General features: G+C 30.3%; 2 protein-coding genes and 1 non-coding gene across 3 annotated transcripts; 2 read left to right on the top strand and 1 right to left on the bottom strand.

Moving 5' to 3' along the window:
• Window positions 1-310: 310 nt before the first annotated feature.
• LOC107025615 (S-norcoclaurine synthase 2-like) lies at window positions 311-1836 on the top strand. The gene is made up of 2 exons (XM_015226382.2): window positions 311-704; window positions 1436-1836. The coding sequence occupies exons 1-2, from the start codon at window positions 521-523 to the stop codon at window positions 1726-1728; spliced, it is 477 nt and encodes a 158-aa protein (XP_015081868.1). The 5' UTR covers window positions 311-520; the 3' UTR covers window positions 1729-1836.
• A 692-nt stretch (window positions 1837-2528) lies between these two features.
• Window positions 2529-2631, bottom strand: LOC114078180. Its single transcript, XR_003579721.1, has one exon. It is a non-coding gene; the product is annotated as a U6 spliceosomal RNA (small nuclear RNA).
• A 3333-nt stretch (window positions 2632-5964) lies between these two features.
• On the top strand, window positions 5965-12474 carry LOC107025988 (NADP-dependent glyceraldehyde-3-phosphate dehydrogenase). The gene is made up of 10 exons (XM_015226805.2): window positions 5965-6222; window positions 7412-7605; window positions 8015-8143; window positions 9021-9140; window positions 9471-9607; window positions 9942-10097; window positions 10410-10788; window positions 11098-11214; window positions 11311-11420; window positions 12297-12474. Exons 1-10 carry the CDS (start codon window positions 6078-6080, stop codon window positions 12304-12306), a joined length of 1497 nt encoding a protein of 498 aa, XP_015082291.1. The 5' UTR covers window positions 5965-6077; the 3' UTR covers window positions 12307-12474.
• The last annotated feature ends 5640 nt before the right edge of the window (window positions 12475-18114 follow it).

Here is an 18114-nt window from a genome sequence, read left to right as displayed (position 1 = left end):
ACATGAAAAATATGTATTTGGGTCTATTTGTATATATTGATATACAAGTGGGATGACCAAAAACATGAAATGTTTGTTGTGAATTACAAATAAAAGAAACTATGAGTATATTATTTAATTTGAATTAATAATTTGCTATATCATACGATATTTCCTTGATTTAATTGTATTTTAATTTGAACATTTGTTTACTTATAAATGTGTAGATTACCCTAGTCTAGAATCAATTGGAGCAACATTGACTTAGGAATAGCATTTATATATAATCTGTTCTTAATAGCACATGATTAATACAGCACAACATATTTTATGATATAATATATATTATCCAGCAGCCAAGATGGAAGTCTTTTAAGTCCAAATTCAAACTTGGCAATTGTAACCATATACACATTTTTTCTAAATTTCACATGGTGTACTACTATAAATTCCACTAGAAAAACTAAAACATAATAACATTTTTTTCACGAATCATCGCTTACTAAAAATTCTGCGTTCATCACATCCGCGCTCTGTCGATATGAAGGGGACAATTTCAGATGAGATAGAAGTGAATGTGCCTGCAAATGTAGCATGGGAGCTCTATGGAACATTACATTTGTCTAAATTCATTGTGCAAGAGTTGCCTACTCTTCTTAACAAAGTTGATGTGATTGAAGGTGATGGTAGTACTGGAACTGTCCTCAAAATCACTTTTCCTGAAGGTAAGTAAAATCAATCTAATTATAATCATCTTAAATTTGATGTTTATCGAGAAAATGATATCTTATGTCCACTGAAATCTGGATAGAAAAGATATGATCTAAAGAAAATCTTGCTTTTCATTTAAAGACCCCATGTGTTATTTTTTCCTCTTATGTAGAGTAAAGGCCACATAGGTTAAATCACACTCGTAATGAGATACAAAATCAAATATCTCGTACTTATTAGAGTTAGAAGCTTCAAAAGCAAAATAAGATCGCTCTGCTTCCTTGACAAGGCTCGTTTCATATGAGCCTAGTGTCGTATGTTATGGTAGTAGGCACTACTACGCCCTTTCATGATTGTTTGATCACTCTAGTGGTTTGGGTAATACGATCCACCCTCAATAATATCTAACAAGATTGTATAAGATCTTAGTGATTAACTCAGCTAGCGTGTGAGATTTAGACAAAAAATATTTCATTCAATAATTGGTGATCAACATTAATTTGGTTGAAAAGGGAATCATTTACTTCATTAAATGTACAACAACAAAATCAACATAGTCAGTGTAATCTCACAAGTAAGGTCTGTGTAGGGTAGAGTATAGTCATACCTTACTCCTATCTTGGCTGGTAGATAGCGTGTTTCTCTAGAACCTCAACTCAAGAAAAGAATAAACACTAACATTTAGTAACACCATCAAGAAACTTAATTAAATGATTATTAATTATGTTTTTTTTTGTTAAAATAGGTACACCAGGAATACCTTATTTCAAGGAAAGATTCAACATAGTAGACAATGAAAAAAGATACAAGCAATCTCAAGTGATTGAAGGTGGATATGTTGATCTTGGATATATTTTTTATGGAATTAGATTTGAAGTGAATGAGAAAGATGAAAATTCATGCATCACAAAATTTACAGTAAATTATGAAGTTGAAGATGTGAAACTTGCAAGTCATGCATTCACTATGTTTGAGCCATTGCAAACTGTCATCAGATCAGCCAAGACTTATTTAACAAATAAACACACATCTAATTAATTAAGATGACCAAATTTCTATTGTTATTTCTATGAAATTCAACCGTACTCTATTCATACTTCACTTGTAAGATTATACTTATTATATTGCATAACATTTCACACATAACTATGTGACACAAAAATAATAATATCATCTTCTTCTTAATTCTCTGTCCTTTTTCAAGTTTTAACTTGTCACTCCATGTGAAGGTATTTGATTGAAAATAAAGCTTCAAAATAAAAATGAAACCCTTTTGAAAGTTATGGTCTTAAACACATATATCGTGACATATATCAAACTAGAAGATCATGTCATTAGAGGTACGATAGAAAGTTTAAAATTCTAAATACATACATATATACTTTTTTCAAAATACATACTTTTTGTAAATGCTAAGACTAATTACATGTAGAACTCATCATAACAATTAACATAACAAATTAATATGTCGTTCAAATTTTAAATAATTGTGCATTAGTTTATCAACATCCAATATAATCAAACTTTGAGTATTTCGGGACTTAGCTCTGAAGATGAACTTCCAATTAATCGATTGTTGTCCAATTAGGAGAAAGGTTTGAAATAGCGCAAAAAAATTGTTAAATGTTTGAAGAAAATTTCAGAAAAAATTTGAACCATTTCTCGATTTGTGCATTAGTTTATCAACATCCAATATAATCAAACTTTGAGTATTCGGGACTTAGCTCTGAAGATGAATTTCCAATTAATCGATTGTTGTCCGATTTGGAGAAAGGTTTGAAATAGCTCAAAAAAATTGTTAAATGTTTGAAGAAAATTTCAGAAAAGAATTAGACAAAAAAAATTTGGACCATTTCTCGATTTGTGCGTGTCATCCTTGCGCAGGGGCCATGCTAATCTTCTCTGTATCGTTCCAATTTTATCGGATGTCCCCGAAGGGACGAGCATACATGTTAATATTCCGTTATATAAACTAGACAAAGAAGCTTTATACAATCGATGAGGGAGAATTTGCTTGTTGGGTTTCTTTTACGGACCTGGTACTGGACCTTCAATCTAAATGGGCCGGCCTTTTTCTTATTTCTCTTGCTTCATGGACTTCAATGGAGAAAAACAAAAGTAGAACTATGATTTATCGGTAATGAGTTATTGTTTTAACTATTTTAATAACGGTATTGGTACTTTTGTTTTATTGGGGTATCGGTTCTACGTTTTGGAATTTTGCTTTATAAGTTATGTAGTTTCATACTTTTACTTCTTGCTATATCACAAAATTTCGTAATTCTATAATGTGAGAATATCATCTTTGAGTAAGATGCAATCAACCAACTCTTAATATGAATGGTTCATTTGGATTGTCATTTTGTTTCTAAGTAATTTTCATTGAAGAAATTTTTTCATGTGAAGTCTTAATGATTAAGCTAATAACTAAATTAATATTGATTAGTTACATCTAAATCAGTATTTAACAATTTAATATCAATTTTATATGATAAATATCTATGTTTAATTTTATTGGTTTTTTTAAAAAAAGTACCTTTCTATGCAAAACTCTTCTATTTTAAATTTCATATTTTGTCTTTAATGTCATGTATTAGTCATAAAAATGACACATTCCACCTTCAAAGGCTCGAACCCGAACTTCTTGATTCAAAGTGAAGAAATCTTTGATCCCATCACAATTCTTGGTAGTCACTGCTAGTGCATATTGCATTTTTTTTTCGTATTTTTCATATGGTGTATCACTATGTTGCTCAGACTCTTTAAGAACATTGATACGAGCGTGTTGAATTCTCGAAAATTAGTATATTTATAGAGGACCTACGCGAATACGACATCAATATTAAAGAGTTTAGCAATATTTGTATTTGATACCCGCTTTGAACGTTAAATCAACCCAAATTTGCATTATAAAGTTTCAACTTAAAAGGTAAAAACTCCTTACTAGAAGCAATTTCATACTCAAGTAGTAAGATAGATTTTAAAGGGGTGTGGTCACTTTGTCTTGTTTATTATAGACAAACCAACTCATGTTTTTATCACCAAACTGACAGGTTCCAACTCAACAATTTGAATGGGCCTCATTTGTGTGGTCCTAAATCCTAATCTTAGCCATTCTCTTTGAAATCATTGTAAAGGGCTCACCTACCCTTTAACTACATTTGTGGTTCTCCAAAGCCTTAGGATTTGAAAACAAAAGCATATGAGCCACAAAGTCATCAAACACTATATATGGTCCAAAATGTGTCCCTTTCTTGTATACAACTTTCCCTCTCCTTGATTTATTTGGAGATCACTTAAAAATACCAATCTCAACATATTCCGTATAATTCAACAAGTGAGATTTAAGAATAAATAAAGAAGTTCATTTAACGGGAAGATAGAATTTAAAGTTTATAAGTTGTGAATTTGTCAATAAATCCATAGCTCGTCTTAGTTATTGATTTTACAATTACACACACGTATATACATATACATATATGTGTGTGTGAGATATATATATATGATACTATATCATTTACACTCCTTTTTTGCCCCCCACCTTTCTTTACCCGATCCATCACTTTCAACCAGCTAATTTTTAAGCACATTAAGTTCCTATATGTTCTAATAAGTTTTACTATTATAATTAGCAATGATGCCTACCACCTTATTTCAATTTATTCTATAGAGTCTAATAGTTTTTTACTCCATTGGTGGTCTTGAAATTTCATGTTAATTATAACATAAAATAGTGTGATGAAATAGTTAATATTCCTTCCATTGCAATTGGATAATTGATCAAATTCAACCCTTAAAATAGAGATTTTCTTTAATAGAGTGTTTTAACTCCTTTGATTGGCCTAATACCGGTAGCATGAATCATAATTAGTGGAACAATGTATCATATTTTTTTTTGAGTTGAGCCTCATAATATAATTTGTATCACTTGTATGGACAACTTATATACTTTATAAGTTAATGTATCGAGCATATCCGTAATATTTCCTCTTTTATTATCTATCATTGTTCTCAGTGCATATTATAACTCAAAAGGATTCATTTTATAGATAGTAACTAGTAAGATATTCTATCGCGATTTAAATATTAAATTTGAATCGTGACGATGTATGACTTAAAGTTTTCCAACAAAAGTTCAACTAAGGAAGGTTCATTCATTCACCATATTGCAAAGAGAGAAAATAAATAAATAAAAGGAAGCTGCTTTAGGCTGTGGATAGAACCAAATGCCCATACTTAGGTATGGATTTGTTCTAATGATTGAAGAAGCGGAGGTAGAATTTGAAGTATATGAATTCAAAATTTTGTCATTTTAAATTATTGAAGTAATATATATATATAAATATATATATATATATATATATATATATATTAAATTTCTTAAAGATAAATATAGAATTTGAACGAAAATTACTGAATTCGATTGAACTCGTAAAATTCTAACTTCCAACTTCCTTGGGGGGCTGCTGACATTTTTAGAAGCTCATGAATCTTTGTATATATATGTGATATCCCTTTCCAATTCTAGAAACAACAACTTGTTTATGGAAAGCCCATTCTTATTTTAATTATTATTTAACCACCCTTGCTGACATATGATCATAACTATGATTTTTGAAAATTTATAATTAATTATTTAAGAAATTTATAAAATAAAGAAAGTCATAAATATTTATATAGATATATTAAAATTATTTCTTTATAGGTAATATGGTAAATTTAGAGCTAATATTAGGAGTCGATAAAAAGTACTTTTGTTTATGAGGAGAATTTTTAAAATATATTTATGTTTTTTAATATTGATTTTATCATATGTAAGTCATTTGGTTAAACCATATTAATAACATGTATTTATTGTCATTTGATTTATCAACTCAATAATTCACATGACTCCCTGATCACTTCGAACCTAACATATATCTGTATAATTTCACACATAAAATTTGAAAAAAATAAAAAATTAATAGATTTTTTTTATAACTTTCATGTTGGAGACATCGATCGATTGTTTCTAATATACCCTCGATAGAAATAATAATATTTATGTAAAATAATTATTAAAGGTATGAGGGTTTTACAAGTGGACCGTTCAAAAAGAAATGTGTCTTTCAACTAACTTTTAATTTCTCTAACAACTTAGATCACGATGGCGTTCTAGTAAATACCCTCCAAAAACAATGTCAAATTCACAACTAAAATCCATGTCTCAAAATTGTCCAATACTACTAGTAAATGTGGCTCACATTTCTCCAATATTTATAGAACTCACACTTACACTCTCACTCACTCTAAATTCACCCAAAAAAAATAATAAAATCCACCATTTTCTCTTCTTATCCTTTTTTTATTATTATTGTGAATTTTTTTTTTTAAATTTTGGTGTAAAAATGGCTGGAAATGGAGTATTTGCAGAAATAATTGATGGAGAAGTGTACAAATATTATTGTGAAGGAGAATGGAAAAAATCAGCTTCTGGAAAATCTGTTGCTATTATTAATCCTACTACAAGAAAGACCCAATACAAAGTTCAAGGTATGTTTTTTTTTAGAAAAAATAAAAATAAAAATTATCAAGATTGAAAATTTTGTGTGTGTATAGTAAATATATCAAGATTGATGTTTGTTTGAGATTTTAATGGGTGAAGGGGTAGCGTTTACATAACTGGTAAAGTTGTTGACATGGATCAAGTTGCGTACAATAGACTCATGTAGTGTGGTCTTTTCTTGGACTTATGCATAGCGAGAATTTAGTGTATCAGACTGTTTCAAGTGCTTTGGAATTTATTGTAGTGTACAGGGGCGGAGCCAAGATTTTAACTTTATTGGACTTATGCATAGGGGAAATTTAATGTATCAGACTGTTTCATGTTCTTTGGAATTTATCCTTAGTGTACTAGGACGGAGCCAAGATTTTAACTTTATTGGACTTATGCATAGCGGAAATTTAGTGTATCAGACTGTTTCATGTTCTTTGGAATTTATTGTAGTGTACAGGGGCGGAGCCAAGATTTTAACTTTATTGGACTTATGCATAGCGTGAATTTAGTGTATTAGATTGTTTCATGTTCTTTGGAATTTATCTTAGTGTACTAGGACGGAGTCAAGATTTTAACTTCATGGATTCTGAATAGAAAAATGTCATGATGTATAATGAATTTTCTGACATTTGTTTCTAAGGTTCCTTGAATTTTGTGCAAAGTGCTTTGGAATTTGTTGTACTGATGACAGAATCAAGATTTTAACTTTATGAATTTTATATTTTAGAACGATAACTTCAAGTGTTAATAATTGGATCTGTATGTATAATCCTAACTTCGACTCTGGTTGCATTTAATGTTTTATTTTCTTGTAGAATTTTATGATCATTGGTCACATTGGTAGGTGGGGAACAGCCAAGAACTCCCAATACTAGATTCTCTTTATTATTTTTTTGTCTACTTCACAATTTTAGTTATATACATCGATAGTGTAAAAATAATTACACCATCGGTAGAGTAGTTTAACCTATTATAACATGTTAGTTAACATTTTATTGAGTCGTAGGTAAATGTCACCCGATAAGTGACTTGATTGTGTAAAATTACCGAGTCATGTGAACTCTTTAATAACACATTGATAAAATTTCTTGCATTTCGCATCGAGGTACTTTTGCTTGTATTGTTTTATTTGGTTTACGTACCAGAACTGATAACATTCGAGATTTGTGGATGTTTATTGTTCAGCATGTACACAAGAAGAGGTGAACAAAGTAATGGAAATAGCAAAAGCAGCACAAAAATCATGGGCTAAAACACCACTATGGAAAAGAGCAGAGTTACTTCATAAGGCAGCTGCAATTTTGAAAGAACACAAAGCCCCTATTGCTGAATGCCTTGTTAAAGAAATTGCAAAACCAGCTAAAGACGCTGTCACCGAGGTACGCTGAATGAGTCGTATGTTGCTCAGACTAATCTAGAAATGTTGCCTGGTGTGTGTCCTATCCTCCAAAAGTAGTGCATTTTTAGAGACTCCGAGCAACATATACGTTGACCTATGTTACTCCGACTCTCCAAAAATACCTCTGGATATGTGTCGGATAATCCTCCAAAAGTAGTGCATTTTTGGAGGATCTAACACAGGAGCAACAACGTTTTTGGAGAGTCCAAGCAACATAGATGTTGATGGTGTAAAAATCTTGGATGTATTAACTAGTGATAGCATGTTGGTAATCATGTTTGTCTGATATTATTTGTCAGTACATAGAACTTGAAACTCGTAAAATATTGTATGAATTCTGAAAAAAGTTAATTGCTTTATCCGCTGATAACGTTGTGAATTTGATGAAGGTTGTGAGATCTGGTGATTTGGTTTCTTACACTGCTGAAGAAGGAGTTAGAATTCTAGGGGAGGGTAAGTTCTTGGTATCTGATAGTTTCCCTGGAAATGAAAGGACCAAATACTGTCTAACATCCAAGGTACATTTCTTCACTAATCGATTTAATATCGCTCTATTATAATGTCATTTAGTATAAAGTATCGTCGGTTTGCGTTGCTTGTCAAAAGATGAAGATATTTTAACGACTTTGTCTACAACTTAAGTGGTTTCATTTCATTGTTTGACAAAGCATGTTGTCTTTATACGTATATCAAATGTTGGATCAATGAGCTTGGATTACGACTTTGTGTCACCCATCGGTAACGTTGTTGCAGTGATATTACATATAGCCAGGACATTTAATTTGACTTAGGCGAATAAATTATTTCCGGAAAACTAATTAGGCTCTTACAAGTTACGAAAAGAGGAAGAAAATAACCAAGACGGCGATGTGAGTTTTCTTTTCTAAGTATTGAATAAAGAAGTCAAGAAAGATATGTTATGAATTGACAGGATGTAACCACTGTCCTATAGAGAATATGCTTGGGGAATATTACTATACTTATTTGTGTGGTTATAATCATTTAATATAGAATACGTATCATTCTTTTCGGAACAAACCAGAAAGGAAAGTAAAGACATCACCTATAAAGACGCCCCCTCAAGACAAGTTAGTTTTTTGTTTGTCTATTAAAAGTAAGGCAACATAGACCGATTTCAAGTCAGACGAGGTTGTGAGAACATTTTTTCCCCTGAATCTGTATTAGTCCAAAGATAAATCGGAAAAAAATAAATAGATGAAAATGTAGAAACTCATAACATCAGCCTATAACCACTCATTGTCTTATATTATTTGTAAACTTTCCATTATCAGTAGCAAAATATCGATAGGAACTCACATTTTATACTTAAAATGTTGATATTAAGTTTATCGGTAATATACTGATGATTATAACCTAAACGTCCGTGGAGTACAGATACCGTTGGGTGTGATTCTGGCCATTCCTCCTTTCAACTATCCGGTCAATCTTGCCGTCTCCAAGATTGCTCCTGCACTGATTGCTGGAAACTCTTTAGTCCTCAAGCCTCCAACTCAGGTTACTTCACTAGAATTCGATCTCAAATTAGCTATATTATAATGCATCAAATTCTTACTATCGATTTATCAATAGTATTCTATATGATGACGACACATCTCCTTTACCTTTTTTGTTACGACGTTACTTTACCACTAACCACCTTTTCAATTGGTTAAATTTTGTCCCTTGCAAAACTTCAAACGTGTTTTCAAGTAATTCACGTTCAAACACAACTTCAATTTCCAAATACCTGCTTTCAATTTAACTTCAGATGCTATGTTTTTTTTTCCAAGTATTACCAAATTCATGTTCAAACGTCTACTTACTTCGAGTGATCATTCGCACCAGGGTGCTGTGGCTGCCCTGCATATGGTGCATTGCTTCCACTTAGCTGGATTCCCTAAAGGCCTTATCAGTTGTGTGACCGGAAAAGGTTCTGAAATCGGAGATTTTCTCACTATGCATCCTGGAGTAAATTGTATAAGGTACTCCCTCTTTTTCAATTTGTTTGTTTGATTTTGACTTGAAACGGAATTCTCTTTAATCTTGTGGTCTTAAACATGCTCCGTGGAAAGCTGGAATTAAAGAGTTGTCAATAACGAAAAGAAATGTTCATTTTTAAGCAGACTAAAAAGAAAAGTAAGACAAACAAATTAAACAATCGGAAATATATTCTCTCTCATTGTTGCATTTGTTCGATTTATGTTTTTTCTTAGACTGCAACTGTAACATTTAAAGAGTAAACAAGTTCCTTAGTCTCGTTCTTGATATTTGTGTATCCACACATAACCGTAACACTTGTCTTTCTTGTTTTATCAGCTTCACTGGTGGAGACACCGGTGTTGCAATCTCGAAGAAAGCAGGAATGGTCCCTCTACAGATGGAGCTGGGAGGAAAGGATGCTTGTATCGTGCTCGAGGATGCTGATTTAGATTTGGCTGCTGGAAACATTGTGAAAGGAGGATTTTCTTACAGGTGTGTGAATTTTATTTTCGTTATCAAAACAGAACATGCTAGTGCTTTTTCCTTAACAATCAAGTTGTCGGAACTGCATTGTATAAGGAAATCAAAACGAATGTATGCATTTTATGAAATCGACATATTAGTAGGCTTTTCTAATGATATACTCACTTCATGGATTGCCTGGTTTACAATCACTTAAACTTGATCACATTTCTGTTCGCGTGTTCGATGAACTTCTATTTGATTCATTAATCATCAAAGATATGAATGCGATGTAGAGTTCATATTACACGTATAATATGTCGATATCCTTGTTTATCACAGTGGTCAAAGATGCACAGCCGTTAAGGTCGTGTTGGTGATGGAATCTGTTGCTGACATTCTTGTTGAGAAGGTAAATGCCAAAGTGGCAAAGTTAACCGTTGGGCCACCCGAAGATAATTGTGATATCACTCCAGTTGTCTCCGAGTCATCCGCAAATTTCATCGAGGGGTTGGTCATGGACGCAAAGGAGAAAGATGCAACATTTTGCCAGCCATACAAGAGAGAAGGCAACCTTATCTGGCCCTTGTTGTTAGACAATGTTAGGCCGGACATGAGAATCGCTTGGGAAGAACCCTTCGGTCCAGTTTTGCCCGTTATTCGGATCAACTCAGTCGAAGAAGGAATTCACCACTGCAATGCTAGCAATTTCGGTCTGCAGGTACTTCTTTCTCTCCATCTATCACAAGAAAAAAGTTACCCGTCTTTCGGTTGGAGAGATTAGAAAGAGATAATCTCCGCATAACTAATGTAACGTTCGATTCATAGTATAAGAGAAATAATCCCATAGTAAATAATACTCGCATTACGTTATACAAGAACCTAACATAACATTCTACATGTAGGTTATTCACCCTATAATGATTCCGTCCTTTCATTATTATTCCCTGCATAAACAATTACTACACGACATAACTAGCACGTGAAATAAACGACTCCGTGGTATTTGACATTTGACTCTTAACTACAGGGTTGTGTGTTCACCAAAGACATCAACAAAGCAATACTGATCAGTGATGCAATGGAAACCGGAACCGTTCAGATTAACTCAGCTCCAGCTCGTGGACCGGATCATTTTCCGTTCCAGGTAATTAAACTCCAAATTCAACATCGCGAATTACATAATCATGATTATCTTTGCGATAATTTCGTAGTAATTAAGGTGATTAATTTTGTTTAATAGGGTATTAAGGACAGTGGAATTGGATCACAAGGGATTACTAACAGTATTAACATGATGACTAAAGTGAAGACCACTGTGATCAATTTGCCAACCCCTTCTTATACTATGGGGTAAATTAAACACTATTTTTTTCTTTAGAAATTTGACAATAATAATTAAGAATCCATATTGTGGATGTTAATAAGTTCACACCAATTATTGTTCATTTCTTTCGTTGACCTTATGAAGATTAATATTGGTGGATTAGTATTTAGCATTATTCTCGCAGTTTCTTGTTCTTCGATTGTTGTTGCTAGGTATTTGTTATTTCTTGTGCTTCGTTTATCACATTATTCTGCTTTGTATGGCATAATAATATGCTTCCTCTATACTCTATTGTTTGTTATGTCTTACTTGCTATGCCTTGTTTTACCTCTGTATTGTCTTTTACAAAATTCCTTGTTATGCGTTACTTAAGTTGAGAGTCTTTTAGAAATAATCTCTTTAGATAGAGGTAATGTCGGTGTACACTTCACCCTTTCCACATCCCACTTGTGAGAACACACATGATATGTTGTTCGTGGACGAGGTAATTGAATAGTGATATCGAGTTAAATATTTGCTTTTGGATATAGTACGTGTTAGTTCAAGCAATTAGTTTATGATCTATGTTTTACTTGAATTGGGGGTTCATTGGAAACTTTCTCTTTAACCTTTCACAAGGTAGAGGTAAGATTGAGTACACACCATCGTTTTCACATTCTACTTATGATTCCAGCATGTCTGTTTTCTAATTAGTTACGCTCTTTAAAAAAAATGACATGACATTATTCAAAATTATAAAATTTCATGTCTGATCAAACTAAAACATATAAAACGATACAAATTGACATTTTTGAAAAGTCTCTTACTTCCACTAGTCAATTTCTTGTGTCATATTTCAAAATTTCTTTCAAGAACATATTTTTATGTTTCTTGACTTTATTTTACTGTTTTAATTTTCACAGAAAATTATGAGATATTTTGACATCCAAATGAAGCTGTGGAAATCAAAGCAAATAAAGCTCTCTTTTTTATTTATTTATCGGAAAAGGGTCTAAAATAGATCCACCATGTACGTACTGTTCTATTTGGGCTTCTTACTTGGGCCTGTTTTTGGGCTACCTTATTGATTTTGTGCCTTCACCAAGGCACATAAAGTTTTCTTTTCATATAAGTGCATTAAAAGTTTTAAAGTTTGATCATACGAGTGTTCACATCAAATCAAATTAAATTATTTAATCAATAAAGTTAAAATAAAAAATGAAAAAAATTATATCTTGCTTTAATTAATATGGTGTGAACACTTACAAAGAAAAAAATGTATTTAAATATTGCCTTCACTTTTTTGTGGGATACTTCTTTTTCTACCTTTTTTTTAGTGAAAATTGTAATTCCATAATGAAAGTAATTTAAAGGTTAAAATTGACAAGGTAAATTTTTATCCAAATCCCTATAGAAAAGTATATATTTCTTTTTTTCTCATTTAACGTTTAATAATCATTTTGAAGTTCAACTAATCGAAATTCATTGGAGGTAAAAGATTTGTTTGTTAAACCTAATTTATATGGTATAAAATGTTGTTAGGTGTACAAGTTGAAAACAAGTTCTTTTTGTTAGAATAATAATTCTGACATGAGTGCACTTACTCCTAATTCCATTGGTTCCCTGGTAATACTAATATATTACTCCCAATTTATTAGTTTAAAGAGAAACCATTTCTTTTCTTAATTTAATCCTTGTATTTTTATTCAATAATAACACATTAATGAATAAAGCAAATAAAGGGTCATCTCCTACTACCTACTATTAATATGTATCTGGTCTCAAGTTTGATTTGATTAAATCTTATGTATATTTAATACACAAAAAGAAAGTGTATTAATAATTTAATTTAATACATTTATCTAATACTGCATGCAGATTATAAATTAATAATTCTTGGTGGATTGCAAACTATATAATTTAATTTTACTAGTTATCTTTTGTGTCATCCTATCTTGTAAAATTAATAATTAATTAGAGTTGCTAAGAGTTGACTAAAATATTTTATTAGTTATTGTGAAAAAAAAAGTTAAATTTTCTTTACACTTTAACATTCTACTCCACTAGTTACTATTACTATAATAATATATTATTCTTGTACTGTTTGTTGTGATGATCTTCAACATTCTTCTAGAATAATTTTGTTTCCCAATTATTTTCTAATTGAGACTTTTAACTTTTTCATACTTAGATCTTTCTTGTTTCTTTTCCTCTCATTTAGGGTTATATCCCTATTTGGATCTACACTATTTATTCCCTAGTACCAATTATTCAACTTGTTTTAGTATGGAGGACAATGTATATATTTAGAAAAAATTTTAATGTTTGAAAAATATTTATATATAATTTAGATTAACATTATAAAAATGGGATACTAGGGTTCAGATCAGTGTGAATGAGAGGTGTGGATTCAATCCGGGGTAAGGGTACAAGGATAGTGGAATGGGCCTAGCGGTATGATTAGGGTGGGGGTAGGGGAGGGATGGGATTTGGGGTAGGGGTGAGGGCTTATTGAAAAATATGTATATATATAATTTAGATAAACATCATGAAAACGGGGTGGTAGGGTTCGGGTCGGGTTGGGGTGTGGGTGAAACTCAAGGTAGGGGTATGGAATGATTGGGGTGGGGGTAGGGAAGGGGGTTGTTGGAGGTTGAAAAAAGACGGTCCACGTGCATGTCACATAATGAAACTTGTTTTTTCTACTTCTATCAGGGTAATTATTTTTCAAATTTATTTTTCTTAAAGTATATTATCAACCAAAAATGATAAAGATAAAAAGTTATTCATAATATATTTTCCTTCCATACCAAACACACCTTTAAAGTTGTTTCTTTTCCTTAATTATTTCTTTGATGATTTATTATATGATTTGATACATATGAAAGAGTCTTGATTTCTTTTGGATTTAGGCATCAAATAATTATGTATATTGATTAAAAATAAAAGCATCAATAATATAAAATCAAAAGAGAAAAGAATTAAGAATAATACACTACTTATTCAACTAGAACTTTCTTAATTTTTAAATCACTAGTACCATCTTTGTCATATAATTTTGAGAATCAAGAATCTTTGAAGAATTAAAGTATATGTGAGAAGTATTTAAGTATCTACCAAAACCTTATTTTAATTTTAGAAGGGGCAATAATTAAATTTAAGGAAAAAATTAATTAAAATTTTAAGTGTACAATGGTATTGGGTTGAGGTGTAAAGTAGTCTCTCAATTGAAAAATTAAAGAGAAAAATAAGGTTTGATTTAATTTGTTGATAGGTACAAGACAAAGACAGATACCTACAACTTAAGCAGATAAGTAGCTTTTTAGTTTAATTAAAGAAAAAAAAATGCTATTAATTTTTTGATTAATCTTGGTTAAGCTTATTTTGACCTTCAATCACTATATGTTCCTATTAAGGGCATATTAGTCTTTTTAGGTTAATTGTTGCTATCTTACTTTTCTTACACTAATCATGGTAAAAATTATCCGCGACTGATATATACACCAATATATTTATGTGTTTTTAAATACATTTTTCTCATTTCAGGTGTGAATAATTCCTCCATCTAGCAACTTTGTTAATTTTGAGGAAAGCCTCTGAACAATAATAAAGTTATGATTTATAAGTCACGAAATTAAGTTTTGAAAATCAGTAATAGACGCTTATATTATGATAACCACCTACATCACATCTCATAAAGATGTTGCCCTTCTCCAACCTTGTATAAATCGAGGGTGCTTAACTTGATGTATCGGACTGTTTTTTTTATTTTGTTAATATTGGTGAATGTTTAGTCACATCATTGATACTACAATTGGTTCTTTTCTTTGTCGAGATTCCTAAGCATAACTTCGATTTACACATACACAATTATGGTAATGTTAGAACATGTAGAGTTAATGAAAGAAGATATTTCATGTCTTTAAATTTTCTTTTGAAATGGCATGTGAACCTAACATTATTTTTTACTTGGTTTGGCTAGAATTAGAAAAAAAATATTTCATTATTGTAGTTTAATCACCTCTTGTACAAGTATCTAAAGTCCATTTTGTCCAAATTAATGTCATTTACTTTTTAAAGTTATATTAGAAGTGATTATGTCTAATAAAGATGTTCGCTAATCCTAAAGACGATTCTCTTATCATGATATGATATTATTTGTTTTGAATTAAAATTTGTATAAACTTTAAAATATTTTTCAAACATTTCCTTAGTGTAATCTTACAATGAAGTTTAAATTGAATGATATGTATGCCATTTTATTTTTAACTTGAAAGATAGAAAAACTGTTTTAATGAATCATTAACTCAAGTAAAACGCATCAAATAAAAATCTCACGGACAATTTAAATGAAAATGTCGAAAGATAACATCTTACATATAGAAAATTATGTCTCCAAAGTCGTGGGATGTGCATGGACATTTTTATTGAATTTTGTGTTTCCAATAAGATGTAACAATTGAACATTCTTTAGACACCAATGCAATGTTCTTTAAAAATGCAAAGTAAAAATTTTAATCATAAATAATATTGTTTATTATTATATTATTATTATTTTACAGGCTATTTATTTTCATTTTCTTGTTGATCTTTCCCATGATATATATTACATTATAATGCCTTGTGATTTGCCAATTGACAGATAAGATAAGAATTTGATTTCTTAAAAAATTACTCTAATTGAAATTTTTCTTAATATATGATCAGCATAAGATATGGATCTTTAAGTTTTGCCTTAAGTGGTCCTTAATTTGCACTTAATTGTAGTACATATATACGATCAAAGGTTTAATAAGATATACATTTCATATTTCTTCATATTAATTAGAAATTTCACATTTCAATTTACGTATTGAGAGCATGAACAAATTTAGAATTACTAATTGAATAATCTGAACTTAATTTTTGACATAATTACTTTCTTAAAGGATCTATTCGATACAAATAAATACTCAAATCGGAAAATGCAAATATTGAACATATATAATAATATGTAGCATTATAATATATATTTTATCGCAAAATCTCGCAAAGTCAAAAAATGATTTCTTTATATATGCTTTAAGTTTTGATATACAAAAGTTACCTTATATTAATGAAGGGATACATATATATATATATATATATTCTCCTCCCCATTGAGCATTTATTATCTTGGAGTCCTCAATATATTTTAACAAAATTATAACAATAATAAATATTACCCTTTGCTTTCTAGTCCCAACTCAAACATTTGCCTTCCCAATAATGACTTCATTCTTACAAACATATTCTTGCTATTTGTTTTTAGTACTATAATAATGCTACATTTATGTATGAACACACATTTTGTAACTCCATAATGGTAATAATCAACCAAATAAAATTGTGAAGTCTACTAGGTCTAAAGTAGAGGGCCTAGATTGTAATATTAAATTTTGTTGATCACATCATGATCATATATTGTTAAAAGATATGATTAAATAATAACAATATGTTTTTCTAATAGGCTAAGTTTTTATATGAGACGACGATCAAACATATCAACGTGGTATCAAAATAAATAGAGATCACATGTTTGATTGTAAAAAAAAAAGTTTTCATGTGCTTGATTCATAAAAAAAGAAGAAGAAGAAGAATCAAGCTTATTAGTGTGTGATTGACAACTTGTTTCATTACATATCATGATGTATCGTATCGCATCGTATCAAATCAATCATGTTGTACAATATTATTTTGATATATACACATTTAAAGAAATTGCATCATTTTTTGTTGTATGATAGTGGGTAAACTAGGTTTATTAAATAGTAAGGGCAAAATGTGAAAGAAAAAAAAAAGGATAGTGACGATGTCGTACCAAATAGACTGTTAAATAACATGATAATTTTAGTCGTTATAGATTTAAATGATACAATAGAATTTAAGTAACACTAAAATATGTATTAAATAAGATCTTATTGAGACAGAAATAAATCTGACAATGTGTGAAACTGTGGATTCTAATATAATCATGCCTCGATGTATGTATATCAAATAGTGGATGAAAAACCAAAAAATAATAATTAAATAAAGTTTAATCATTTGAGATTTATATGACTTCTTTTGGCAACTTTTTAGATGACACTTATAAACCATACTTTAATAAGAACCTTATATAAGTTTTAAATTCTTTCTCATTTGAACCAACCCACAACCTACCCCATTAATTATGACCTATATATACATGTTGTGTTTAGGAATTCCAGCTGCCATTTTTTATAAGATTGAAAATTATCTGTTTGTAGGAAGGCCGACAAAAGAACCATAATTTAACTATAAAATACACAAACGTTGTAATTTTAATTAGTAACACAATATTGACTTATTAATTATCATTACCTAGCAGTTTTAGGTTCGAGTCAATTGAAGTACGAAAATTATCTTTATTGGAAAACGTTATGACTTACGCCTTTTAATGTATGACTTTTTGACATGAATTCAGTTTTAGTCAGATTTTGCCTCTAGTTATGCTCTCTAATCTAATTATGCTCTCTAATATGAAATTTAATTAATCAGGTTCTAATACAAATATCGAATTACCTTAACGATTCCTTAATCCAATACATCTTACTTGATGTTTGTGTACATGTATAGACTATATAGCCATGTTCAGTGTACTGAGATCTTCAAAGACAAAACGAATCATATCAAAAGCTTGATGTATGAGAAGATTTATTAGTTGTTTATAATTATCTTTATATATATATATATATATATATA

The sequence above is a fragment of the Solanum pennellii genome, chromosome 7, assembly GCF_001406875.1.
Source record: "Solanum pennellii chromosome 7, SPENNV200".
Lineage (NCBI taxonomy): Eukaryota > Viridiplantae > Streptophyta > Magnoliopsida > Solanales > Solanaceae > Solanum > Solanum pennellii.
Note: the sequence above shows the minus strand (reverse complement) of the source record. Positions and strands in the feature narration are given on the sequence as shown.

Coding starts and splice junctions, on each gene's coding strand:
- LOC107025615 (XM_015226382.2), top strand. CDS start 521: ATGAAGGGGACAATTTCAGATGAGATAGAAGTGAATGTGCCTGCAAAT. Junction 705..1,435: donor CAAAATCACTTTTCCTGAAG/GTAAGTAAAATC, acceptor TTGTTAAAATAG/GTACACCAGGAATACCTTAT.
- LOC107025988 (XM_015226805.2), top strand. CDS start 6,078: ATGGCTGGAAATGGAGTATTTGCAGAAATAATTGATGGAGAAGTGTAC. Junction 6,223..7,411: donor GACCCAATACAAAGTTCAAG/GTATGTTTTTTT, acceptor TTTATTGTTCAG/CATGTACACAAGAAGAGGTG. Junction 8,144..9,020: donor AATACTGTCTAACATCCAAG/GTACATTTCTTC, acceptor CGTGGAGTACAG/ATACCGTTGGGTGTGATTCT.